This window comes from Macrotis lagotis, chromosome X (assembly GCF_037893015.1).
Source record: "Macrotis lagotis isolate mMagLag1 chromosome X, bilby.v1.9.chrom.fasta, whole genome shotgun sequence".
Classification (NCBI taxonomy): Eukaryota; Metazoa; Chordata; class Mammalia; order Peramelemorphia; family Peramelidae; genus Macrotis; species Macrotis lagotis.
The window spans coordinates 550,970,685-550,989,485 of NC_133666.1; the positions used below are offsets into that span (position 1 = coordinate 550,970,685).

At 35.0% G+C, this 18,801-nt stretch overlaps 1 protein-coding gene across 1 annotated transcript in view; it reads left to right on the forward strand.

Moving 5' to 3' along the window:
- CPQ (carboxypeptidase Q) overlaps nt 1-18,801 on the forward strand; it is a 634,822-nt gene that overhangs the window by 486,982 nt on the left and 129,039 nt on the right. The window contains exon 6 of the mRNA XM_074200426.1: nt 2,049-2,140. Within this exon, the coding sequence (XP_074056527.1) occupies nt 2,049-2,140 (92 nt within the window). The remainder of the gene's footprint in view (nt 1-2,048; nt 2,141-18,801) is intronic.

Below are 18,801 nucleotides of genomic sequence, written 5' to 3' on the forward strand. Positions count from 1 at the left end.
TAGTAATAACAGCATCTATAAAAGCATTTTAAGTTTTGCAAAGTACTTTCCATATGATCATATTTCATCCTCACATTAACCCTATGAGGGCGGTGCTCATTATTAGCCCCATGTTACAGGTAAGTAAAGTGAGACAGAGAAAGGTTAAGGTTATTAGGGTTAGTTGGTGTCTGAGACAAGATATGAAGTTACATCTTCCCTATTTCAAGTCCAACACTATTCACTCGGCCCCTAAATCCACCACTTGAACTTAATCTTTTTAGTACAGAGTCCCTCCTATTTCCCCAGTACCTCATTGCCTCCAAATAGAATCATTTACTATCGAGCGGTATTTTTAGTTTATCCTTCATGCAGTCATCTTAGAGAAATGTAAATCAAAAAGTAGACCTTTTATAGATAATTTTTAGTGATCATTATTAGATTCTAATTCAAGTTCTAATCTGGACCTCAGTATAATAAAGAGACTATTCTTGGCTTTTGAAAGACTGGACTGGGAGGGTCTACCAAGCTGAGAAGTCTTTGAATATCACCTAGGAACTATACATTTTGTCTCTCATCCATGTTAACAACCTGGATAATTTTAGAAAGTAATCCATAACCAGCTTAGTTGCCCAGTGAGGGATTTTTTTTTCATTCACATCAAATATGCTACCATATGTAAAGTATCTTCAAATCTTCAAGCATTTGTGTAAATGTTGTCATTGCTATTATTAAAAGTTTCACCTCTAACAATTACAACAATGCTCAGGGGCATTTAGCAAAAGTCATAGAAGGAGGATCTGGGAAATTCCTCAGTTTAAAAAGGTCACGGACTCCCACTGCATTACAGAGCCATCACTGGTTTCCTGACCTTTGTCTGGGCACTAGACTCCTATGATCCCTCTTGAGTGAGGTTGATGACTTTGCACTTAAAACCAATTCACTTGCAAGTCAAGACATCATCCTTGTGATATCACTGGTCATCTTCAAGAATGGAAAATGAACAATAATAGAAGGGGTAGCTAAGTGATGCAGTAGATAGAGTATTTGCCTGGAATAAGGGGGGTCCTGTTTTCAAAACCAGTGTCTGACACTTGCTGTGTGACCCTGGGCAAGTCACTTAATCTTGATTGCCTCCCCAAAACAAACAGAAAAATCATAGAAAGGTAGAGATGTATGTTGGGTTCAGGGAATACCCACTCTGAGTAAGTCACAGATCCTTTAAGTACTGAAGAAAGTTGAGGTTCAAGCTATGGTTTACATACTTTCTGAATTCCAAAATGAGAAGATCTACTTCTTCACAGTTTAATGCTAGACACTATTATATATGCTGTTGGATAAGTATTATATGTATTTTCTATTTAACTCCCTGAATTTCTACTGAAAGAACTATCTTTGTAAGATAGGCAGTAAAATATTTCTGTTTTAAGAAACCCCAAAACACATTCCTCTGCCTTATAGCTCACCACCTTTCTAGGTACAGCATGGATAGTTTTACTTGGTTGTTAAGACACAGCATAGAGAAACCTGTTTTCTTCCCTTCTCTCTCCCTGATTCTTCACTCTTTTCTCAAGTTATAAGATACTTAGAGCTCCAGAGTGGAAACTCACTTTACTGCTGGGTTTCAATTACTGCCATTGTAAGGTCACGGTATCCTTCCCTTCACTTTCCTCCTCCTAAACCTGATTGAATCTTCAGAAAGTGCTTTAATAACCTCCAATAGTCACCTCTGGCTGGGTAGGCTGTAGTGGTCCATTGTGTCACCATGCAGGACGTCCAGATAAGGGTGTGATTACAGGTTCTGCACTTCCCAGGCTTGGAGTGAGCATTTGTCACCATTTCTTTTCTTGTTAACCCTATCTGGAGTGCTGTGTGGATAAGGCTTCTTGGCTCTATGGGCCATTCCCAGAGTCTAGGACGCTAGGGGCAGGCATAGAGGGGAGGAAAAAAGGAGATGGTTGTTTCCTGCCCCCTCCATCCTCCAGAGGACAGAAAAATCAGCTCAATTTAATGCAAAATATAAAAGAGATGGGCACTCATTGTTTCTTTTGCTTTATTGTTTTTCCTAGGACTGAGACCAAAAAGGACCCTGCGCTTGGTACTATGGACTGCAGAGGAGCAAGGTGGCATCGGCTCACTCCAGTATTACCAGTTACACAAGGTAAAAACTCACCTTGGTAGAACAGAGAGGTACCTGGTTACTATTTCTCTTGTCTAAGTGTGCCCACAGATACAGTCTTGCATCCCCTTTCAAATAACCCTATGTATGTCTCTGCAACTAACTTTAACTTGTCTAAAAAGGCCAGAGAAACAATATCATAACTCTGACTTTATCCTCTGTAGACTTTTGCTCTCTTGTATATGTGGCACTAATATCTAAAAGATGGGGTATCGGTGAATATTTTCCTCCTAAGTAGTGATTGAAGTGAACACTAGACTTGTAATCAAAAGACCCAGGTTCATTTCCCAGTTGTGTAATCTTGGATAGCAGATGGAGTACCTGCCTAGAATTAGGAAGACTTATCTTTGTGAGTTCAAATCCGCCCTCAGACATTTATTAGCTATGTGATCCTGTTTGCCTCAGTTTCCTCAGATGTAAAATGAACTGGAGAAGAAAATGGCAAATCACCTCAATATCTTTGTCAAGACAACCCTAAATGAGGTCACAAAGAATCAGACATAACTGAAAAGATTAAACATCAAAAACCTTGGACGAGTTGCTTATTCTTATTGAATCTCAACTTCCCCTTCTGTAGAATGTAGAATGCTCACCCCCAGAGTTGTTGTAATGATCAAATGAGTTGCTGCATGGGAAAATGCTTCTTAATTGAAAAGTATCATACTTGCTGCTGGATATTTCTTGTCCAAGGATGGAGAATAGGAGGGACCTCAGCTAGAACTGTCCAGATAGGCAGCCTTAAGCTCCATCTGGAACATGGATATAACTATTCTGGTGAATGCTCTGAATAGCAATATTTAAGTAATATTTAATATTCCAGACACCCATACTGACCTCTTTACAAATATTATTTCATTTGGTCCTCACCACAATTTTGAAGGATAGGAGTTGTCATTAAATCCATTTTTATAGCTGAGGAAAAGAAATGTAGTCAATCATCTGATATCACAATACCTAGAAGAGTCTGAGGCCAGATTTGAACTCTGGTCTTCCTGACTTCAAGTCCAGAATTCCATTGTTTGCTTCAACAAAAATAGCCTTCTAGGTTCTGAAACACCACATAAAATGGCTTTGGACCTCAATGTGTGTGTGTGTGTGTGTGTGTGTGTGTGTGTGTGTGTGTGTGTGTTTTCAGTCATTTCACTTGTCTCCAATTCCATATGAACTCATTTGGTGTTTTCTTGGCTAAGATGATTGTGGAGTAGTTTGCCATTTTCTTCTCAAGCTCATCCTAGAGATGAGGAAAGAGAGGCCAACAGAATTAAGTGACTTGCCCAGGGTCACACAACTCATAAGTGTCTGAAGTCACATTTGAACTCAGGTAGATGAGTCTTTCTGACTCCAGTGCCCACTATTCCACTTGCCTTAACCCTCACCACATACCCTTTCTCTGTTTGCCTTCATTATTTGCCCTCTCTCTACCTCTTTCTGACTAGATTTTAGAAATGATAACTTAGGGAGTTAATCTACTCAATTTTGAAATTCTACTTTGGGCTTGAGCTGTCTCCTTTTGGGAGAAAGGAAAATAAATGAGTCTCTCTAAACACAATATATCCATGGGACATAAGATATTTTATCCAGTCATCCTCTAGGAAGCATCTTTCTATGGTTTACTTGTTGTTTCCCTTCTCCAACACTCCTTTCCCCTCTTATTGGACTTGCATTTATTGATACTGTAAGTGCATATGTATCAATGGTACTAAAGGTCAAAACAATTGACTGCTCTATGGTTCTGTTCACACTCTCTGTGATTTCCCACACCAAAACTCTATCCCCTGTGCCTTGCTTCTCTATAAAGCTAGAGAAAGCTCTTTGAGAGCAAGAATTAACTTTTATTTGCTTCTCCCAGAAGTTTAGTGGTCAAGAGGGTCTAGTTGCATGTTTGATAACAGGAGAATGATCAGAGTCAATGAGATTTAGATAGTGCTTTAAAGTTCACAAAATGTTTCATATGTATTATCTCACTTGAGCCTTTAAAAATCCTGTAAATTGAATACTGTTTGTATTAGACCCATTCCAAGATGAAGAAATTAAGGAATGAGAATAAGTGACTTCTCACCTTATCACACTACTAGATTACTAATTGTCTCTATTAATTAGTTTGATGATTCTCTGGGATTTTCTAAGTAGGTCTTTATTTCATCTAAAACTATGACTAATTTTGTCTCTTTGTTGCCAATGGTGATGCCTTTAATCTATCTCTCCTCTTATTGATATTAGTTGTGTTTCTACAACTCTGGCCAATAATGGAAAAGGTAGTCTAGTACTGCTTCTATATTTATTCAGAGAGCTTTTAGTGCTGTCATTGGGAAATTATGCTAGCATTGGGTTTTAGAAAAATCATCCTTCTGTATCACAATTTAATAAAAGTTTTAGCCCAAATGAGTATATTCAATAATTATTGGTCAACCAGTAGTCCTCTTTCCTTGGGTATTAGGACCACATTTATTTCATAAAAAGAATCAGTAGACTATTTTCTTTCTCAATTTTTTTATAATAATTTGGGTGCCATAGGTATTAAATGCTCTTTAAACATTTCAGGGGAATTCATCTCTAATTCCATTCATATTAATCCCCCCCCCGCCGTAAGTTCCTTTGTCACTTGTTCAACAATGCATAAAGCACTGGACTGAATCAGAAAGATGCCAATTCTCATCCTGCCTCATGTGATGTGTTTAGTATACATTTAACTCAGAGTAAGTCACTTAGGATCTCTCAGCCTCAGTTAATTAACAATAGTGCCTGCTTCCCAGAGTCATGAGGATCAAATGAATTTCTTCTCCTTTCTTCCTTCTTTTCCTTCTTTTCACATTTCTCTTTCTGTTCCTTTGCCTTCTCCTCCTCCTCCTCTTCCTTTTTTCCTCCTTTTTCTTTCTTCTTCTTCTTCCAAAAGTAGATTCTCCCCACTAATCTCAAAAGTCTATTTAATAGTGCAAGTGCTACAAATGCTATTTTTTAAGGAACTCTTCTAAGCCAAACTCTGCAATTGGAAAATAAAATTAAAATAGGTATTAATTTTGATTGTTTTCCAAACTTAATAATTTTAGCTTTATGCCTTTTTCAACTTTATAATAACATATGACATTTACCTAACACATTAAGTTTTTCAAATCTGTCTACCAAGAAAAACATGAACTTAAAAGAAATTTGAATGATGAGGCAAGCCCAGGACCCAGGATCATCTGTCATTTTCTAAATTGGTTCTGTACATAAACTCTGTGCCTTTTCCATTAATGGTATAGATATTCATGTGTGTCTACAGATTAATTAATTGGCAATAATGAAAAAAGGTTACAGTACTACTTAAATATTAGCACACTTAATACTATTACTTTGTGCTTAATTAAGCTATTTTGAAATTTATTGAGAGGAACATGGTGAATGTGCAAAATGCGGCTTTTTCATATAAACAATTTTCCTTGAAATGCCTCTATAACACTTTTCAGGTAAATAGGCTTTTTGACTAAAATGTAGGATAAGGCAGCATATAGGAGATGCTATCTGTGAGAAGGGAAACAAAAAAATTAGTTTTACTTAATTTAGAATTAGCTGTTAATGAAACCATCCCAAGTCTTTTGTTCAGTGTCAGAATAGGTTTGCTGAGAGAATGCCAGAATTTTCGTGGCTATGCCTTTTCCCCTTGCTTCTTTCCTTGGAGGCTTGCTGCCCCTTTTGTCCATTTGAAGTGGAAATCTCCTTTCCATTTCCCTGAATTAGAGTTGAATGAACCAGAAAGAGAGAAAAGCAAGCTGGTATGGTGGGAAAAGCAGTGACTATAGAGTTGAGAAGATCTGAGTTCAAGTCACACTTCAAAAGATTACTCCTATATGAGGATAGTCAAGTGACTTGTATCTTATTTCCTTATCATTTTTTTAATTCTGCAGTTGACAGGATGGCCTCTGCTATGATTGATACTTCTAGTTAGGTGATCATATAACCTTCTTAATAGTAAGAGAAACCTATGGTCAAAGCATGGGATGTTTTAAAATTTTGAGTTCAAAAGTCTCTCACTCCCTCCAATTCCTCCCCTACTCATCGAGAAGGAAAGTGATAGGACACCCATTATACAAATGAAGTCATGCAAAACATATCTCCATATTGCAAATAAAAGAAAATGAAAAACAATATGCTTTAATCTTCACTCAGACTTCATTAGTTTTCTCCCTGGGAGTGAATAGCATTTTTTCATCAAATCTTTTGGAATTGTCTTGGATCATTGTACTGGTTAGAGTAGCTAAGTTTTTCCACTGTTGATCATTATTACATATTTATTACATATTTTTGTTCTGCTTACTTCACTTTGCATCAGTTTAGGTAGATCTTTATTGTGATGATTCTTCATTGGCCCCTCGTCTCCCTTTTAGATTGCCTCTCTTCAATCAATTCACACTAGTGGAATAACTCAACATGCTTAGTCAAGAGGCCACCAGAAAGATGTTATAAATAATCTGAATTCTTAATTGGAAGATATAGGTGGTACAATGGACAAACTACCAGGTGAAATCAGGAAGACTCACCTTCTCAAATTCAAATCTGGTTTCAGATTCTTACTAGTTGAATGACCCTGGACAAGTCACTTAATCTTGTTTGCCTCAGATTTTTTGTCTATAAAATGAGCTAGAGAAGGAAATGGCAAACATCCCAGTATTTTTATCAAGAAAAACCCCAAATGAGGTCATAAAGTGTCACATTCAATTGAAATGAATAAACAACAACTCATATTACTAAGTGGTATAAGGAATTTCCACCACTTTTTTGCTATGTATATACCCTCTAGGTATGATTGGTATGATATATCATATGATATATGATTGGACATAGAGGTTCTTGATATGTGTCCCCTTCACATGGGTGTCTAATATGTGTACCCAGGTGATAAATTTTCCTTGAGTATGTATGTTCCCTGGCCAAAGATATCCCAATATGTTCTCCTTCTATGTGTATTTCCTAGTAATATGTGTTTCTGAATGAAGGCTATTTATTTCCCCTTTATGATCAGGTAACTCAGAGGAGAAGGTACAACATATACTTTATTGGTGTGAAGGGGAAGGAGAGAATGTGTCTTTTCTTTTTACTTAATTTGCCTAGTTCTTTGATTGTCTTTTTTTTTGAGAATTAATATGTCATCCCATTGTCTAGTAAAATCAAACCTCTAAGGGGCTGCTTGTGACTGAGTTATGTATTTGAATAGATGGATTCCACAGTTTCACCTGTGAGAGGGAACCTCAGGTGATAGACACAGAATAAAGAGCAGAGCAAAGATTTGAACCTAGACTCTTTAGCTCCAAAAGGCACATTATTTCGAATAGATCACTCTCTTGTTGTTTTGATTTTCAGATTCAAAGAGATAGACTTTGTATTTGCCTTTGGATGCTTAAGAAGGGTGGGGCGGAACAAAATACAACTGCATTATGGTACTCTGATGCTTTGTGAATTCCCCCCCCCCCTTGGAATAGGCTTTATTATTCCTTGGAAATAGAATCATTTATGAATTTATTCTATTGCATTTTCAAATGTAGAAATACATGGAGAGTTTTCAAGAAACAATTTTACCTAATCTGCTCTTCATGGAATCGATTTTGATTTCCTTCTTAACCTAGAAAAAGGACGAGTAGATTGAATAGACTGGGGTTCTCATGGCTTATGTATTAAACTCAGGTTCAATCTGAGTAAAGGGTTATTTGCAAAGTAGAAGATGAAAGAAATTACAATCCAAGAATAATATCAACCAGATTGGTGACATTTTTTTCTTTTAGGCAAAACATGATCTGGCATAATTATAATAAGTCAAGTTATCCAACTTCTAGAAAGCCTCATTAGACAGGGTAATCAAATAAACTAGATTGATATGTTTTATTCCTGGATAAAAAATATTTTAACCTTTTTCTGATTTATTACACAAACTTTTGGCAATTGCATTATAGGAAGTATGATCAGTGCCATTCTGTGGTAAACATTAATAAGATCAATGTTTTAAATGGACTTTATTAAATGAAGGGATAGTTTGTATGAGCTGCTGAAATGCATAGGTTTTTCCTGATCTTAGCCAACTCTAAGGCAAAAAAACCCATATGAACCTATGTAGTATTTTGTTGAATTTCTTGTTATAAAAATATTCAGAAACAAATTTTAGTAAACTCTTATGGAGGATGCTTAGAATATATGTAAAAAAATTAGATTCTTCTTTTAACTGTGAAATTCTTGCCAACTTTTAAATGTACAGCAGCTTTTTTCAAAATTTACTCAAAAATACTGAAAACGTAGAGCTTAATGAGATTTTAGAGGTCACATTATTCAGACTTTTTGCTTTTACAAAGGTATCTAGGTGACATGGTGTTTATAGTAGGAAGATCTGAGTTCAAATCCAGCCTCAGAAAATTTACTAGCTGTGTGACCCTGGACAAGTCACTTAACCTCAGTTTCTCATCTATAAAATAAGGATTAATAAAATAACCCATATTACAAGGTTGTTTTAAGGATTAAATGAAAAAATACTTTTATCAGCACTTTGCAAATCTTAAAACATATATGAGTGCTGGTTATTATTGTTATGGAAAAGGAAATGGAATCCCAGAATGGTAAGAAAAATATGCCAAAGTTCATCTAGATAGAAAGTAGCAGAACTGGGATTTAATGCCAATTTTCTGAACCCAAATAAAATGTTACTTTTATGCTATCACTTTAAAAGTATTATATATATATATATATATATATGTATATATATATATATATACATATATATATATATATATACTTATATATGGGTAGATTTTTTTAAAAAAGTTGATCTATCATTGTACTGTTTGGGCTTATATAATGTAGATTTAGTTATGGTGACGTTGCTGAAATGGTATTATATGGTTTTCATATACTGCTATGGAAAAATAGGATTGTAGTAGCCATTCGGTCTGATTCCATCTCACCTCTGTTTCCAAAGCTATCCTGTCTTATTTTTTCACTGTTTCATGCAGTATACATTTACTAATTACAGGTTATTGTCAGCATCATTACAGTTGGGCTTTTGTGAAGCCTAGGCTTCTTTTTGAAGATTAGATGTTTGCATGAATCTATCAAAGACAGCTTAATGTTTGTTGATTTTTCATTTATTTCTGTAGGCTGTTGGTTTGCAACTCTTATTTTTCCAACATTCATATAATTTCCACAGTACTCAAGGGAACTATTTGGGCTCTAATAGTATTTGATTATTTTTAAAATGTTTATCTTTTGCATTTATTTGCATCCTCCTGCATAGTATATTATGACTTGTGACTAGTATCACATGCTTGCTGATTATAGGTAGAAATTTATTAGGTCAGCAGACTTACTGCAATTCAATTAAATACATGATTATCAATACCTGCAATGTTTAAGGCTCTGGGCTTGATAATAAATGCATGCATGAATGAAAAGTATCTATGACATAAATGCAAATCAAAGCATCTCTGAGATACCACCTCACATCTCTCAGACTGGCCAATATGACCAGAAAGGACAATGATCAATATTGGAAGGGATGTGGGAAATCTGGGGCATATGAACTCATTCAACCTTTCTGGAGAACAATTTAGAATTACTCCTAAAGGGCAACAAAAATGTGCATACCCTTTGATCCACAAGTAAGGCTACTGGATCTATACCCTGAAGAGATGATGAAAAAGGGTAAAAACATCACTTGTACAAAAATATTCATAGCAGCTCTGTTATGGTGGCAAAGAACTGGAAATTGAGTGAATGTTCATCAATGGGGGAATGGCTTAATAAACTGTGGTATATGTATGTGATGGAACACTATTATTCTATTGGAAACCAGGAAAGATGAGAATTAAGGGAATCCTGGAAGGATTTGCATGGATTGATGCTGATTGAGATGAGTAGAAGCAGAAGAACATTGTATACCCTGACAGCAGCATGGCGGTGATGATCAATCTTAATGAACTTGCTCGTTCTATCAGTACCACAATCAGGCACAATTTCGTGATATCTGTGATGGAGAATACTGTCTATATCCAGAGAAAGAATTGTGTAGTTTGAACAAAGACCAAATACTATTAACTTTAATTTTTAAAAAACCTGTTATCTTATTATGCATTTTTGCTATCTCTTATACTTTATTTTTTAACCTTAAGGATATGATTTCTCTCTTATCACATTCAACTTAGATCAATGTATAGCATTTAAACAATGTAAAGACTAACAGACTGCCTTCTGTTGGGGGGGGAGGGAAGGGAAATTGGGGGGGCAATTGTAAAATTCAAAAGAAATACATAAATTTAAAAAAAAGAAAAGGAAAGTATCTATGAAGTACTTCTGTAGACCAAGAACTCTGCTACGTTCTGGGGTTGCAAATAAGACGACACAGTCCCTTTTGTAAAACCCGTATTTTAATGTGGAAGACAATCACAGATAGGAAGTTTTAGCTACAAATCAAATGGAATTATGGTATATTGACAAAACAAATAATAATGTATCTTCTTTGATATCATTTCCATTCATAAAACCTTATCATTTGCTGTTGTGGTGCCATTAAACAAATGCCAAGGACCTTAGTAGTAAGAATTTTCTTAAGTGTTCAGTGACCATGGTTATTGAGAAGGTAGGGGTTGTCCCTGCAGAGGAAGTTGCCAGTTGTAACTTATGTCATGAGGCTGGAAACAGGACCAGTCCTCTGGAATATGTTGAAATTTCCAGGACTTTAAGGCAAAACTGTCTATTGGCAAAAGCTTTCTAATTTCCATGAGTAAATTTTGCAAAATTTGGTCCTTTTGGATTACGCATCAGAATCTGAGTTGAGAAGATGGATCAGAGATTGTCCATTCTAACCTTCCCCTCAAAAAGTTCCCTCTATAATATCCTTGACAAGATGAAATCCAGACAGTCATAGAATCACTGAATTTGTGATTTGCAGGATACCTCAAAAGTCATCCTGTCCAACCCATCCATAGACTCAAGGAATTGCCATCAACAAATAGATATTTAGTCTCTGCTTGAAACTCTCTAAGGAAGGGAGCCAACCATTTTTTGATTCAGTCCATTCCAGATTGGGACAGTTCTAATTGTAAGGAAGTTTTACCTGACAGCAAATTTAAATTGCCCCCTTTCAACTTCAACCCATTGCTCCTGGTTCAATCCTCTGGGACTAAACAAAACCTGTCCTAACACTACAACACAACTCCAAGTCCATTTTCCACATGATAATCCTGCAAATACTTGAAGACAATTGACCTATTCCACCATGAGTTTCATTTTTAGTTCAAAGATGTCCAGTCCGTTATATGATTTTCATATAGATTGGACTCAAGGCTCTTCATCATCCTGGTGTTCTTCTCTGGACATTCTTCATCTTAACAAGGTCTCCTAGACCAGTCTTCAGTAATGAACACAGTACTCGATAAGAGTTCTGATAAGGGCAGAGTACAATGAAACTATCTTCTTCTTATTCCTGGAATCTAAGCCTCTCTTAAAAGTAGCGCAAGATGACATTGACTTTCTTGGTGACTATATCATACCTCTGAAGTTGTTAGTCCACCAAAATCCTCAGTAATTGTTTAGAAAAACTTTTGTCTTAAAATAAATTATAGTTTTTGCTATTTCTCACCTTTTCATTTTTTAGTCTATAAATTAAATTTCAGATGGCTTGCTCCTCCATCATGCCTACTTGTTTCTCAGTTTTGTTTTCTCTTCCAAGTCCTCATCAATCAACCTGCATTTCCTAAGTACTTACTACATATCAGGCACCACAAGGGGTCCTGGGGTTGCAAAGATGGAAGCAAAAGAATCTATTTCCACAAGCTTATATTCTAATACAAGAGACAGTATACACATATCTTGTTATTTACAAAAACAACCCATACAAAACAGATCTCATCCAGCCCAAACTTGAACAAAAGAGCCCTCCATAACAACTGAAGAGTGATCATCTTGAATATGTCTACATAGAAAGAACCCACTACTGTCTGAGACCCCAGTTGTCCCCTCCTCAAAGGGAGGAACATCACATTTGGAATACATGTTCAATATCAACCATAACTTTGCAGGAAGTATGCTGACAAACTGATAAGAGGCTTCAAAATCATGTCATAGCAGGATTAGGTAAAATGAACAAATAAACAAACAAGCAAATTTAAAAAAAGACTCCAGTTTGGTGAGGAAAAGATTTAGGAAGAACATGACTGCAGGTATCAAATTTTATAAGCTATTTCAAAGAGAGATTGAGACAGTTAGGTGACCTCATGGATAGGAAAACCTAATTAAATCCAGTTTCAGATGTTTATTAGATGTATGATCTTGTGCAAGTCATTTGGCTTCTGTCCATCTCAATTTCCTCATCTGTAAAATGGGGATAATAATAGCTCCCATCTCACCAGGGTTGTAATAAGATCAACTCAGATAATATTTTTGCCAGTATTAAATATTGCAAAATATTGCAAAACTTTTTGCAAATATTTAAGTGCTATATAAATGCCAGTTATTAATAATCTCCATGGCCCTATAAAACAGAACCAAGACCAGTGCATGGAACTTACAAGTGAGCAGATTTTGATTTAATACAAGCAGGAATTTCTGAATAAATAGGATGTTTATCCCAGGAAGACTGAATTCCCCTTCATCTGAAGTCTTCATTTCAGAGCTTAGTTGACTCCTTGTGGCTATAGAATGCTCCTTGGAAGCATGAGAATTGATTATTATCCTTGAGTTTTATTTTTAAATCTGAAGATATTTCTATGCTCACCCTTTTTTGTTTTCTCTTTGCTCAGAAACCAGCTATTTATTAATGGAATCCAGATTTTTGCTACATATTTACATCAGACTTTCTGGTTTAAAATTAATAGTGTTTTCTTTTTTTCTTCCTTATTTTTGAAATGAGGACATTTGTCCATCATCATTCTTCAAGCAAAACTTCTCTTCAGTCCCTTAAAAATGCTCAATACCATATCTGTAAATATTTCAAAATCAGTGTAATTCTTCTGGGATAGACAGGTGAAATTTCAAACAGTTTAATGAGCTCTTCCTATCTCTTCACCTATCTCATTTCTCTCTTCACATTTGTTCCTATTGCTTCCTTTCTTCTGGTTTGAATATCATACTTCTGGTGAGTGAAAAAAGCAAGCAAAACAAGATTTGTAATGTCTGATCTAACATTACAAAATAAAACCTAAGTAGTAGTTCCTTTCTCATATACATTTTTGGGAGACACAAAATATAGCTTGAAATACATTTTTCTTGTGTTTTTTTCCTTTCTCTTCCTTCCTCCCTTCCTCCCTTCCTCCTTTCCTTCCTTCTTTCTTTCCTTCCTTCCTTCCTTCCTTCCTTCCTTCCTTCCTTCCTTCCTTCCTTCCTTCCTTCCTTCCTTCCTTCCTCCTTCCTCCTTCCTCCTTCCTTCCTTTCTTTCTTTTTCTTTTTTGCAACACAGTTCATTTTGAATTTTGGCCCTTATATTATCCTTCTAGGTCAATGCCACTCTTTTCTAGTCTTCCTTGGTTATATTCCCCCAATTACATCTTTTGTCCCTGTCAAAATTTAGCCATCTCCACACCTTGCCAAATCCACTTGGGCCATCCTCCCCACAGGAACTTGGATTCTGCCCTGTTCCCATCCTGATCTCTAATAGGTGACCTTTCACTGTATTTTGCCCTGAAGAAGGTTTCAATTCCACCATCTTCATAACAGGCCACCACATGCATACCCCTACCTTCTAGTCACCTTTATATGTTGTCTTTACCTATTATAATGTAAGCCCCTAGGGTGCAGGTATTATCTTCCTTACTCATATTAGTACAGTTCCTAGCTCATATTAAGCTCTTAATAAATACTGTAATCTGAATTTTTTAAAAAAAATCAGCTTACTGAAGAACTTCAGATACCTGTGCTTTTTTAAAAAATCTCATCAGGATTATTCATAATTATATCATTATAAGTTCATGGGATTGTTGTAATAACAATATCTTGTAAATTGGAAAATGCTATATAAGTGGGAATTAGTATTATCTCTTTAAGTCATCTTCCCTTTTAGAGTCTCATGGAATCATACCTTTCTTTTCTCGAAATTTTTAAAAATCTGCTTTTAATTCTCATAGCATTCTTATTTTAGGTTATAATAAGTGATAAAATTATGGTCCATTTCTCCCAAGGTTGCTGTCACTTTCATTTCACCAATTAGTGTTTCTTCACTGACCAGAATTAATTCCAATGTGTCTGTTCTTCAACAATGCTTCCTTTTCCTTCTAAGAATTGAAACTGTCAGCCAGGCAGTTCTACTTTTAAATGAATAAGATTTCTATGACTCTGAGTACTTGAAGACACCAATCAATAAGCAGTTATTATTAATTGTTGTTTGTCCTTCATTCTTGTAGAAGACCATGATATCAGGGAGATGATGCTATGACAAGCACATGATATGAGTAGATATGAGTGAGGGGGGTATTCTGCTAATTCACCATCTTCATCTTTTCCTCCATAACCATCTGGGTCCAGTGACTAGATATAGATCACTATGACTGAAAATTGTAGGGCAATCAGGGTTAAGTGCTTTGCCCAGGGATATACAGCTGGTAAGTGACAAGTGTCTGAGACTGAATTTGAACTCAGGTCCTTCTGATTCCAGGGCTGATGCTTCATCCACTGTGCCACCTAGCTGCTTATTATGCCCAGCTCTGTCCTACTTACTAATCATATAAAAAATAATACTATATTATTCTTTACTCCATGCCAATTTTGTGATTAGTACCAAGAATTCTATATTTCCTATTTGTCTAAGGAAGTCGGTCAATAAGCATTTATTAAGAGCCTAGGAATGAGCCAGATTCTATACTAAGTACTGGAGATACAAGGAAAGACAAAAAGAAAAAGCAAAAACTCTCAGAGTGTTCAATGGACCAGGTGACCCCAATGATCATTTATGTTTTGTTTTTTAATCTTTGTGAAAGGTAGATAGAGAGCTGCATTCTCCACTTTTGAGACTTATTGGATGTGTGCCAGTAGGTAAATCATCCAGTGATTCTATTGTTCTTATCTGCTCTCTAAGACTCTAAGTGTAGAGAATGTACCAGCCCGAGTTTGAAGAAGAAATTTCCATACTAGATACCAGGGAATTCCAAAGTCTAGTCCTATCCCTATCTCCTTTTATCTTCATACAAATTTATTCTGCTATGTTTATAACTAAATTATATGGAATCTTGTAAAAATGTCCAACTTCTGAGTACTCTATATCTAGCTCTTCTGTCTGATCTGTTTCATTTGAACAGGGTTATCTTTCCATTCTCATACCCCATTTCAGCAAGGCTTAATGCTCTCTGTGAAGTCAGAATTTATTTCCTTGAGATAAATCTTTACACTGATTTCATTATGTATCCAGATTCTACACACTGGTATGTAGTTAGTGAAGAACCAAGTATTGTTTTTGATCCCATTCCAAATTATTTTTATCCCCAATAATTATTGACTAGCTCACTCACGCTGTTTTGTTATGACTTATCTAGTATCCTGTTTAAGCTCCAAATTTAGAGTATTCTTACTTCATAGTCATCTTTTAAGTATACACTGTCATTTGTCAATATCAAAAATATGGTGCCCAGAACTGAATTTAACCCTCCAGATGGATGTAAGAATTAGTACCCACCAAATGATCTCAAATTAATAAGCATTGGTGTATGTAGTGTATACTGAATTACAGTAATTAATGCTGAGAGAAAAAGTTCTATGCTGTTGAATTGAAACACATGATAATATAATACTTTTGTGATGCCTTTTCAAATAAGCAGGGATTTTCAAATAATTTAAAAGTTTTGAAGAATGACCCATGCCTAACTAACTCCTGACCATGGTTACTTTGATGTTTTCCTCCCTATTTTTCATTCACCTACCACCCTATATTTCATATCCCTTTAAAAATCTATAAGCAAACTATTGTGTTGTGACTGGGATAATGAATTAAGTCTTCAATTCTTACATTGATTCTTCTATGGCTTTCTAAATAATTTTTCAAATTCTTGTCTTTGTTATCAAAATGATCCTTCTAAACAATCTCATATTGAACTATTTAAATTCTTGAACTCCAGTAAAGCACACCTTACTAATAAAGAATCAGACACCCTCTCTAATTCTGTGTTCTGTACATAAAGGATAACTATTAAAAATAACAACAATAATAAATTTTATTAATCTTTTATTGTAGTCCTGACATATAAGTAAGGTAGAACAAATATTTTTCAAGTTCTCATACCTTTTTCCTTGAAATAATGAATGCTTTTTATAGAATCTTAGAATTAGAATGTATCATTCAATTTTAACAATTGACATTATTTTAGAGTTTTAATTCTTTCTCAAGTTTGTACCACATTCAGTTTATGAGTAAAGCAATTTTCTTTCCTAAATGATTCAGACTTATTTCATTTTGATAAAAGTTATTTTCCCAGGATACATGTACATAGATTGAATTTTTACCAAAAAAAAGAATCATTTTAATAAGGAACTGTTTAGTGAATATTGATGAAAGCCAGACAATCCATAAGTATTTGATACTTGATCTTCCAAGCACTGTGTCCAATGAAAAAAGTAAAAGCAGTCTCTGTCTACAAAGAGCTTATATTCTAAAAGGAGGCAATATGCATAAAAATAAGCTCATAAAACATGCATACATAATTAATGGAAGGTGACATAGGGGGAAAGTCACTAGAACCTGGGCTTACTTTAGAAGCTGGCATTTGAAGTGAGTCTTGAAGAAGGGAAGAATTCTAAAAGGAGGAGGTGAAAAAAGGAGTCTTTCAGGCATGAGAGACAGTCAGTGAAAAGCCATGGAGATGGGAAATTGAGTATTATGTATAAGAAGCTACAAGTAGATTATTGGTCAAAGAATATGAGCTGGTAGTTTAGGATGAAGAAATCAAAACTATAGTCAAAAGGAAAAAATCCTCTAAATCATTATTGATTACAGAAATACAAACTAAAACAACTTTGATATACTATCTCAAACCTATCAGATTGGCTAAAATGATAGGAGATGAAAATGACAATTATTAAAATATCTATAAAAAAGGGACACTAATACACTGTTGGTAGAACTATTAGGTAATCTAGCCATTTGGAGCTACCTTGATTATGCTCAGAGAATTATAAAAAACTGTGCAAATTGACATATTATTTTAGAGTTTTAATTCTTTCTTATATTAGTACCACATTCAGTTTATTAGAAGTACAGCAGTTTTCTTTTCTAAATGAGTTGGTTATCTTTAGGACTATTAGGACTATTTCCCAAGATGATCAGTAAAAAAAGAAAAGGTCATATATGTTTTACAATATTTATGGCAGCTCTCTTTGTGATGGCAAAGAACTAGAAATTGAGGGTATGCCTATCAACTGGGGAATGACTAAACATGTTGTGGTTTATGATTATGATAAAATACTATTGTGTCATAACAAATAATAGGTTTGATTTTAGAAAAATATGGAAATAATATATGAAATAATAAAGAATAAAATATGACAGGAAGAAGAGAATATTCTGCACAGTGACAGCGGTAAATTGTCCAAGAAATAACTGTGAATGACTAAGTTATGCTGAGTACTATAAATACTTAGATCAACTACAAAGGACCTATAAAGGAAGATTCTATCCACCTCCAGAGAAAGAACTGATAAATAGATGTATAATATGGTTTTACATATTTATATCTATATGGATACATATATATATACATGCACAAACACATATAGATGTGTGCCAAATGATGGCCTCCTCTAGTGCAGGGTGTGGAGAAGAGTAAGATAGTTCATAGATTAAAATACATAGAAAAAATAAATTAAAAAACAAAACAAGTCTTCAATGGGAAAATTAATGCTTGAGATTCCATAAGCAGCCCTGGGGATTCCTTGGATTCCTTTGTTAATAGGCATCTACCTGCATATTTTATTCAATCCATTTTAATGATGAAGTAATAACTAAAAGAGAGAATGGGACTTATATGAGTAAATATGATGGCCAATTCAAACTTCATCACCTGAAGAATGCCTTGGGTTACCTTTTATTTCAAAGTAGAAACATTTCTGTATTAAATCACATACTTGCTAACTCTTATGAAGACATTTATGTTAATTGGCTATTTCACACAAGTCACTTCCATTTAATGAAATAATTATCTGAGGAATTATATTTGCATTCTCTCCATTTCCACACAATGGGAATGTCAGTATAATTAGCCATTAACTATAGTTTTAGAGAATTGAAGGTAGCTGCTTTGCATGAGGTATATTTTTCCTTTTCATTTGTTCTGTTCTTGTCTTGGTGATTTATAAAAGGATGACTAAATTAAAGCCCTCAGCACAATTTGCCATACTATGTTAACTGCCTGAAAGATGAGAAGATAAAAATGACTGGAAGTCAGAGAATCTCCAGGAATAAAAAAGAGGGAAAACAGCACTAAAAAATAAAAACAGTAGGTCTGGTGCCTCCAACATCTGTTACTGTTTTTGTTTCTGAATGCTGCTTTTGCTTTCCATGTGTGTTACTGTAGCCTTTAGATAGGTGAGCCACCCAAAAGCCCTCTTTTTCACTACTGACCTCACCAGTTAGTTGGCACTAGTGGAGTAATTCAATATGCTTAGGAAAGAAATCACAAGAGAGTTATTATAAATGAATTTTTAATGAGAAG